At 55.1% G+C, this 9,182-nt stretch overlaps 4 protein-coding genes across 4 annotated transcripts; 2 read left to right on the forward strand and 2 right to left on the reverse strand.

Annotated features, from left to right (window-relative positions):
- Nucleotides 1–491: 491 nt before the first annotated feature.
- CONPUDRAFT_149397 (uncharacterized protein) lies at nucleotides 492–2,214 on the reverse strand (the record flags this gene model as incomplete). The annotated part of the gene is made up of 6 exons (XM_007765689.1): nucleotides 492–932; nucleotides 978–1,001; nucleotides 1,054–1,218; nucleotides 1,264–1,593; nucleotides 1,646–1,966; nucleotides 2,017–2,214. 6 exons carry the CDS (start codon nucleotides 2,212–2,214, stop codon nucleotides 492–494), a joined length of 1,479 nt encoding a protein of 492 aa, XP_007763879.1.
- A 159-nt stretch (nucleotides 2,215–2,373) lies between these two features.
- CONPUDRAFT_149398 (uncharacterized protein) lies at nucleotides 2,374–4,123 on the forward strand (the record flags this gene model as incomplete). The annotated part of the gene is made up of 7 exons (XM_007765690.1): nucleotides 2,374–2,386; nucleotides 2,433–2,546; nucleotides 2,598–2,705; nucleotides 2,751–2,941; nucleotides 3,168–3,441; nucleotides 3,489–3,596; nucleotides 3,642–4,123. The coding sequence occupies 7 exons, from the start codon at nucleotides 2,374–2,376 to the stop codon at nucleotides 4,121–4,123; spliced, it is 1,290 nt and encodes a 429-aa protein (XP_007763880.1).
- Nucleotides 4,124–4,767: 644 nt separating this feature from the next.
- Nucleotides 4,768–6,554, reverse strand: CONPUDRAFT_69595 (uncharacterized protein; the record flags this gene model as incomplete). Its single annotated transcript, XM_007764524.1, has 7 exons — nucleotides 4,768–5,009; nucleotides 5,055–5,499; nucleotides 5,544–5,699; nucleotides 5,761–5,808; nucleotides 5,847–5,930; nucleotides 5,976–6,293; nucleotides 6,354–6,554. The coding sequence occupies 7 exons, from the start codon at nucleotides 6,552–6,554 to the stop codon at nucleotides 4,768–4,770; spliced, it is 1,494 nt and encodes a 497-aa protein (XP_007762714.1).
- A 774-nt stretch (nucleotides 6,555–7,328) lies between these two features.
- Nucleotides 7,329–8,295, forward strand: CONPUDRAFT_45366 (uncharacterized protein; the record flags this gene model as incomplete). The annotated part of the gene is made up of 2 exons (XM_007764324.1): nucleotides 7,329–7,737; nucleotides 7,787–8,295. 2 exons carry the CDS (start codon nucleotides 7,329–7,331, stop codon nucleotides 8,293–8,295), a joined length of 918 nt encoding a protein of 305 aa, XP_007762514.1.
- Between the last annotated feature and the right edge of the window lie 887 nt (nucleotides 8,296–9,182).

Below are 9,182 nucleotides of genomic sequence, written 5' to 3' on the forward strand. Positions count from 1 at the left end.
ACTCAGCGTTGTAGATAAATGATGGATGCATCAGCTTGTAAAACGAGGCACTATTGGGTGGGGGGCGCATATGAGGATGCTGTGAAACTGGCCGATAACCGCGACATTCGAGGTTGACTGGGCGAGAAGCGGGAGCCCCGCAGAGGCTCAACAAAAGACGCCGCCAGCCCAGAATATGGAAGGAATCGCCGATAGTTAGGTCGGTCCGCTGGACGACCAAAGTAATCTTGAATGTCGGACCACTGGACGCCAAGTAACACTCTTGAAGGTCTAGTCAAGTGACACTGTCGGATTATTATGAACGCAATAAAACTTATATTGAATGCATCTCTCAAGCTATTCACAGGCTGATTTGGTGGCGATAGTAAAGTCGGCGACGGGGCTGCTTACCTAATCGCCCTGGGAGAGATGCTGATAACGGATATTGGTTCGCAGCAAAAAATGTATTGTAACAAAGCGATAATTGAAAATACGTGGTAGTAAAAAACCGTCTAAGCCGCCGGCCTTGGGACATCACCCATTTGGTGGTCGCCATCGGGCAATGACGCGTTGTCAGCAGCATGGGGCGCAGCGGGCACCGCGTATGTGCCACTGGGGTTCTCAAGGGCATCCAGGCGGTTGGCGATTTTAGCCAGAGTCGTCTCTATGTTAGTGACACGATCAGCGAACCCGTCTTGCACTTGGGTTATCTCCTTAGAACGCTCGCCTAGTGTCAACAAATGCCTATTAATCGCGTCCATCCAGTTTGTAAGCCGTTCCTTTGAGTACGTAGTGGTCGCCTCGCCCTTGGTAATGTAGTCGTAGAGAGCGCTGCCGAAGGTCTCCGGAGTGCCGGCATTTGTTGAAAGCGCATCTATCGAAGACTTTAGAGATTGGGACACACGAAGGGTGTCCAGCGTGTTATCCATATGGTCGGCGGCGACCCCAGTCGCCTATCAGTGGTCAGGAGACAGGAACCTTGATTGGAAACTACTTACAGGTCTCGCCGAAGTCGTGGGAACCTAAAACAGCCAATCATGAAGTGTTGTTCGCGCAATGAGGGTTGGTACGTACAATAGACGGCAGCTGCTCAAGGGGTGTGTCATCGGAAGGATTCCAAGAACCTCCAGGCTCAGAGACGTTGAGGCTTTTATGCATCGCTTTGCGTTTCCCAGCCTGCTTGTCATTTACTTTCGACGCGGCGACGCTACCATCCGGTGGCGGAATACTTTGTGTCTCCTGGACGATGATCAGCCAATGGTAACGAATATATGCAAAGCTTACGTGACGTTTCTTCTGGCGGTCAGATTGTCGTGATGGCCTAGGCGTCATCTCTGGATTGTCGCCGCCGACAGCGGAATCGTTATCGCCACTGGGCGCTGACGCCTTGTCGTCGCCGACAGAGACTGTATGTCGCGCCAGTCCACTGCCGAGGTTGCTAGGAGCACACAACGTCACTCCAGATGTGTCCTGTGGGCCAGCGGCGGGATTCGGGCGTAGAATAGCATTCTCGGCGTCACCGTGGGATGGCTGTGCGGCGTCAACGAGGCCGGCGGCAGAGGATCTCGGGGCATTCCTAGTGGCGGGCCTTCCGCCAGGGGATAGGAGCTGGGGCTGAGGAGAAGCTTCATGAGGATATGTTCAAAGTCAATAGCAATTGACATACTTGGGCAGGCGGTTTCGCATGATCAATGCCAGTTGGGTCAGAAGCAGGGAGGGCAAGGGGTTCCATTGGAGGCATAGCCGTGGGCGGAGTCGAGGTGTCGGGGGAGGGTCGGCGGCACCTGTTCCACCATTGATCTCCAACGCCGTACGAGAGCGTGACGTCGCAAATAGGGAACTTCTCATTTGGGGCGGTGGCGCTGACGTCAACTGAAAGGGGGGTCCCCGGGATGACATTCTGGCCGCACATGACCGCCGCTACATGGCGGGGGACGGTTGCCGAGCCATGCATGGCGAGTAGCTTACGCACCATCGGTGTGATGGCCTGCATTATTGCTAGACAGTGTGCGCACCTCTAAGCATGAGGAAACTTACCATTTCCCAGCTCCACCCGGCCATCCATTCGGCTACGTCAATGTCTCCTGAACAACTAGTGTCTATAGCCAGTCGCCAGCGGTTGTTGAGGAGGAAGAAAAGGCTTTGTGCTTGTGAAAAGCTGGTCGGGTCGATCACCGACCAGGGAAAGCCGACAGGAAGGGCCCAACTCTGAACGGCGGGGGCTGGAGTGGACATGGTTGGTGGGTTGCGGCAAAGGGTAGGCAGCAACCCTAGCGCTCATCTATTCCCGAGCGGCATCCGTGGGAACAGGCTGTGAGAACAGGTATATGATCATTTATTTCTGGGCCGGAGGTTCTCTTCCTTGTAAATAACTGCGATCAGCGCTCAGCGACAATGGCACACAACAGTGAGTACCCCACCTTCCGAACGCAGATCCGCTGAAATGCTGCCAGATGCACCACCTCCGAACCAGGGGGACAATGCTTACCATCACGCTACCTCGCAATCTTTTGGGGCAATCGGAGGCAATCGGCCTACTCAAGGACAACCGGTGCCAAGGGTACTAGGTGCGTCCAATTGAATGTCATCCCGCCGTCGGGATCTTATTGATTTTACAGATCTTGGCTCCGCCCTGGCGCAGCGTGATGTCGATCATTCCCCTGAAGGCGCTGGCGGCGCTCGCTCCCGGCAACAGACTGAGCCCAATACAGGCAGCGCCCAAGCTCGTGAGTGGAGCCTGTATCCGTGCAAATCAAACTAATAGCAAACAGTCGCTGCGGCACTGAGCCGCCGCCCTCAGGCGTCTGCATCGCCTGGATCAATGGGACTGATTGGTTTGCCGCCTGCAAACCCAACAGGTGTGGATGCTATGGATCCGCCGATATCGCACTACAGCGCAATGCAAAGTCAGCAGCAATCATTCCAGCCTCCAGCTGTGCCCACCCTTTCGCAGCAGCACCAGGTATACCAACCGCAGATGTATCCCCCTCAAGCGTTGCAACACCATACTGCTCTCCAGGCCCCACAGCCCCATCTATACCAAACCGGCGAACACATCCAGTACAGCTCCGACGTCATTGGACAAGGCCAGCCCTTTTCGTTCTCGACGACTGGGCAATATGCATGCAAGTAGCTCTCATCAACGTTCAACACTGATTGACGCTGACACAACATAATGACACATCCAGCAGGGCGCCGCGAGTCGACAGCGCCGCCCCGGGCCCATCCAGAGTATCCAAGTGAGCGCTTCTCCGGCTATTTATAGGATTCCTCATATGGAAATGCTCACAGTGGATGTCCTTCGTCGCGAAATGACGGCGCCGCCGTCCTTCCATATCGGGGGGCCAGGCATGCGTCGGGATCTAGCACTCGGCGCACAAGGGCCCAACGTACATTATCAAGGATATGACTCCACCCTTAGCGCCATTGGCCCCGACAACGCCAACAATAACCCCAATCTGAGTAAGTGACAAATCCTTTTGCGGTCTAAGGGCTCACACTTATGGTAGGTTTCGTTCGCTTGGCCGATCTGGCGCCTTCCACAGAGAGGGACATTCACGAGGTCTCGATGGACAGTGGACAAGGCCAGGGAGACAACAGCGTTCCACCGTCACACGGTGAGTTGCCGCTTACATTTGAGACATCTCATTTATTTGTCGCAGATCCTCGCGTCACCAAGAAACCTCGGGCCAGTGCCGACATCGAGTCCGGTGCTGAGGGATCTCAGCACCCATCTGCATCCGCGACGCTGCCAACCTCTGGAGACGTCGGAATGAGTAACTCTCTATGGGACATCCCCGACAGTGTCACAATGCGGGTACCTTGGGTGCAATACCGCAACAGGGTGCTGGAGGCCTTTATGAGCGCCGATGACGATTCTGCCACAAGTCGCATGTTAACCAATGTTACCCTCACCATCATCGATAACACCATCCCACGCACTTTGCCCGACGATCCTCAGGTGACTGCGTCGATTGTGCAGTCAATCATGGAGTCCTCCCGCCATCTTGTGGAAGACATGTTCCCACAGTTTCGTGTCGCGCCCAATGGGCACACCCGGTACACCACCCAAGAAATTGCGCAGGCCATGAATATGTTACAGTTGGCGTTGCTCTTTGCCGCTCCGAGGCCCCGTACCCATTAAATCTTGTACATTGCATTGCCCGACTGAATCTATGTTTTTGCCTTGTCCACCACATTACAACCATCCTCCAGATATGAACCACGTCCGAAAGGGGAATGCCCCCCAGAGTGAGACACTTAGCTTTTGCAGCGGGCTTTCGCGCTCTTACCGATCGCCGGCCATCAGTGGCAATAGCATCGGTCGCCAGTGGGTTGGTCTGCCCTCGTAACAGTCTGTCGCCTTCATTGGATGAAGGCGCGTTGTCGCCGAGATTGGGCACAAGATGAGATTTTACTTTTGCGACACGAGGTGGACCCCATTTCTACGGCCATTCCAGTCAGAAACGACACGCAGGCGGGAGCGAATGCGACAGATGTCTGGTGACCTGTAGGGTGCTAGCAGGTAAAAGACCGATGGTGTCAACTAGCAGAAATGGCGACAACAACATTCCAATGCATAGCTATGAAGCATCTGTCGCCGTCTGAATTGCAGCTCTGGTTGCCAAGTGACAAGAACACAGCAATCCAGCTGACTGACGACGCCGCCGACAAGTATTTCTTTCCAAACCTGTGTCGAATTGAAGTGCAGTGTGGCGGCAAAGGTGGAAATGGTTCTTAGACACCGCACATTGTGTATTCTAATGCATCAATAGGGCACAGTAACTACTAGAATGCCATGGATTCCGAAACTCTCGCCAATTCGTCTATACGGCGGGCGACCCGCTCGTTGTCGGCGTTCATCTTGTGGAGGTGGGATAGCACGTCCCGTTCTGTGTCCGGACGGACGGCTAGCGCCCATGATGTCATCGACGCGAGACTTGCGACCGATGACCCCTTCGAGTTCGCGGATGTGCTCGGCTCGACGTCGGGGGAAGCGAAGCGGGACAGGGACATGTCCTCGCCTGCTTCTGAGCGATGTTAGCAAAACAGGGACGAGTCGTCAAAGGACTTACCATCAACGTCGAGGTACGCATTCCCCGAGCGTCTGGCCCGTCGCTCTTTGTCCTCGGCGAGGTCCGCTTCCCATTGTTCATGGAGCGTCTCGCGAGACACACGCCGTGTAGGTCCACGGCGCGGTCTGCCCTTCTTCGGGGCCGGTTGCTGGGGCACCTGTGGCGCGTCCTTGACGCGACGGCGCTTACGCGGTGGACTGTTGTCGCGGGCGCTGGCGGCGCAGGCACCTTTGGCGCCAACGCGGGTGGGTTTCTTGGCGGCCCTCTTTGCCTTCTTGGCGGCGCTGATGGCGGCTCGTTCGGCGGTGACCCGCTCCACGCACGTGCATTTCTTCTGGTCCTGCCTGCACGCTTTGCAAGCCTTCTTGCCATTCGGAAGGTCGCAGACCCTGCGGTGCTTGTCTTTGCATCGCTGGCAGCGATCCTCCTCATAAAAGCGGCGAACCTGTAAGTCAGTCAGCGGACGTCTTCGCGGCGAGGTCCACCCACGTTTGCAGGCGGCGCTGCGCACACGCTCGCCTCCGAACTCCCCTCGTCGTCATCCTCGTCCTCCTCTTCTTCGTCGTCACCCTCCTGATCATCGTCCTCGCCTCCCACCCCCGCTACTACCTCTCTGTCGCCATCCTCGCTGCGATCATAGGAGGCCTATGCAAAGGGGATCGGTCAGCTGTTGGCGTGAATGAGAGATTCAATGAGACGCGCTTACCTCTGACTCCTTCTCATCGCTGCGGCGCGCTTTCCGACCCTCAAAATGCTGTCAGATCAGGTCGCCGAAACCGTAGATAAACATACCTTTGTGTTGTCAATGAAAATGCAGTCCATGAGTTTGCATCCCGGTAATGGACGAGTACGGGGCGGACGGCGATGAGGCGGGGGCTGTACGTCAGGTTGACGCGTGAGATGGTGTTGGGAACGACGCACTTTGGAGGGAATGCTCTGAAACGATAGACCTGCTGCAGAAGTTGAAGTCCCAGCTGTGTCTGAGGGCGAAGCAGGCATGGGCGACGGCGACCGCTCCACGGCCTCTGTCCACCAGCGCTTCTCGCCGATGTCTTGGCGCGCGCGCGAGTGCGATGACGACCACTCCAAACATTCCCCGGGGACAGGGGATCCAGGAGAATTGTACAAATTAATAGCCCCAGGGACAGTTTTTGCGCCGATGACCGAACGAAGGAAGGGAGGAATGGCCAAGTCGCCGAAACGGTGCAGGAAGTCGACAATGACGTCCCATGATGCAATCTACAAATGGTCTGTGAGTGGCAACGGCTCGGTGAATAACGGTAAGTGTCAGCCGCGCACCACGTCTGTCTCCATGTTTCCCGCAAAGAGATCCGCCCTCCATTGCTCCATGACACTAAGCTGGGCCTGGAGACGCGCTTCCACCGCGTCCAGGAAGCGCTGCCCGTTTGAAGCGGGGTCGAGATTTGTCGGCCAAGTCATTGAGGTCGCGCGAGCCCACTGAGGGAATTGTACAATATCAACAGGGATGCTGCCAGACATGGTGCAGGGTAAGAGTGAGAGGCGTGGCGTTCAATATTCAATGCGCGCCGTATCAAAGTCGGCGCAAAAAGATATGTTTTGAGCTATTTGCTACTATGTACTAGCTTCTTCAGGGCCTCGATTAAGTTCGCGCGCCGGGCTCAGCACTTCTCCTTCATAGCCAACGGCTATCCGGCTTCGGGTATTGAATATTGAGGCCTGACGTTAGCTTCCGTACGTTCCGCTGGTGCTTCTATTTGTCTAAGGCCCCAATGCATTAAGCGCCCACCATTATGTGTCTCAGCCAGAGGTATTGGCATGATATTTATAGGCAAGTAAGAAACATCGGTTTCTCCAGCAATGTCCAACCTTTACCTTACTGAACATGTCGCTTCATACATGCGCGACCTATTTAGTGTTGAGGTCTCTGCTTCTGTCCCGTTGCCGCCCCATCTATCTCCATTGCTAGCTTCGGATGCCCGGCGCGCTGCCGAAATCATCACTATGGCCGATCAGTGTCTTGGTAAGCCATCTCATGTTTGTCGCTTTCCGACGATTATTCTTTTCCGATCATTGTTGTTGTCTTAAGCTTGCGCGTTTCCGACGGGAGTTGCTTTCCGAATCATATGGTTAATCCCTTGCCTGTCGCGTTCCGTCAGATGGTTTCTTCCGATGCTTGTCTCCCGATGCTTGTGCTTTTCCGATGCTTTTATAATCCGATGCTGATTTCATGTAGTGACCCTTCACGGCGACATCGTGTTTCATTCTTCGCTGCTCGGCAAACGTCAATGGGGAATGTACCCCCCGAAAGAAACCCTTTTAGAGGCGCTCAAACCACATCTGTCTTACCCGGCTGGCAAGTGCCCGTGGAAGTCTACGATTCCCGATCCCTTCACTGGTCGCCTCTGGGCATGGCTTCCATTCAAACTTGCCGATCAGAGCGGCCGCATCATCCTATGGTACCTGCCGGGTCTATTGACCGACGCTCGACAGCAGGATATGCTGGATGCTTTGCGGACTCTTGGTACGGTTCTTGCTCGTGGGAAGTCCAATCCCGACCCGTCATCCACCTCTCGCTCCACTAAGGAATGGCGCCGTAACGGCGTATTATTCAACCCAGACGTCCCTGCTCATGGAGTTCCATCTGGCGGGATGAGTGTATCTGCAGGCTGGTACCACAAGCCACAGGATGTATGTTCTTATTGTTTGCAAACGAACATCCTCTCATGAAGTATAACAGTTCATCTCTGAAGTACCCAAGGCAGCTGTGCTCTTGGAGCGAAACCCTTCCGTCGCCGACTGGGCCCGATCATCGGCGGAGACATTCGCCCTCATGTCGGGAATTCTCGCCCTTGTTCATCCGACACAATACGAAGAGGGGCTACGCTGCATGCGCAAGCTCGCACGTGAAAGCCTCACACCTGACATTGTCGGCGATTGGGAATGTGTATTCACGGCTATCTCCGTAATGGTGAATCGCGAAACGATTTTTCATCGAGAGGGGCAGGGTCATTACGAATGGTATAACATTCTGGCGACATACGGGTCCTACCTATGCGGGCAGCTCTCGTTTCCGGGAATCGGCATAGACCTTGATTCCCGTCCAGGCACTGTTGTCGCGTTTTGTGGCAACATCCTGCGGCATGGAGCTCCGCGATGTATTGGAGAGCGTGTATGCCTAGCTTACGATATGCGAGAGGCAGTTCACCGATGGGCGGCCACGGGGCCTGCACAGTGGTCTCGTGGCCCTAACCCTACATAGACCAGATACGCACGAGGATTCTTGAATGCAGTGTTTGTTGTGCGACTGTAGCTGACGATATGGACATCGGCCGCGGCGTAGGCGGCGGTTCCTGCTCGTTCCCGACACCTTGCCTGCCCTCCCGCGCAACCTGCGAACTCTGTCTAGTGACGCGCCCTTCTCGTCGCCGCTGGTGATTGCCGATAAACGCCTATCACCGCCGAGAATGGACATCAGCGCAGGCGACGGCTTTTGCTCGTTCCCGACACATTGCCTGCTCTCCCACGCAGCGTGCGAACTCTGTCCAGTGATATAATCTTCTCGTCGCGGCTGGTGCCTGGCGACAAGCGACCATTGCCGTCGGCTATTATCTGGGCCAATCCATAAATCACCTGAATGGGGCAGATTACATTTCACAGGGCGATTAGGTAAGCAGCCCCGTCGCCGACTTTACTATCGCCACCAAATCAGCCTGTGAATAGCTTGAGAGATGCATTCAATATAAGTTTTATTGCGTTCATAATAATCCGACAGTGTCACTTGACTAGACCTTCAAGAGTGTTACTTGGCGTCCAGTGGTCCGACATTCAAGATTACTTTGGTCGTCCAGCGGACCGACCTAACTATCGGCGATTCCTTCCATATTCTGGGCTGGCGGCGTCTTTTGTTGAGCCTCTGCGGGGCTCCCGCTTCTCGCCCAGTCAACCTCGAATGTCGCGGTTATCGGCCAGTTTCACAGCATCCTCATATGCGCCCCCCACCCAATAGTGCCTCGTTTTACAAGCTGATGCATCCATCATTTATTCTACAACGCTGAGTAATGCTGAGTAATCCCATTTGACCAACTGCCACAGGGAGGCATCCCCTCTGCCACATGTGTCATCCACGCGAATTCTTCAGGTATTTCG

This window comes from Coniophora puteana (assembly GCF_000271625.1).
Source record: "Coniophora puteana RWD-64-598 SS2 unplaced genomic scaffold CONPUscaffold_1, whole genome shotgun sequence".
In the NCBI taxonomy this organism is placed as follows: Eukaryota; Fungi; Basidiomycota; class Agaricomycetes; order Boletales; family Coniophoraceae; genus Coniophora; species Coniophora puteana.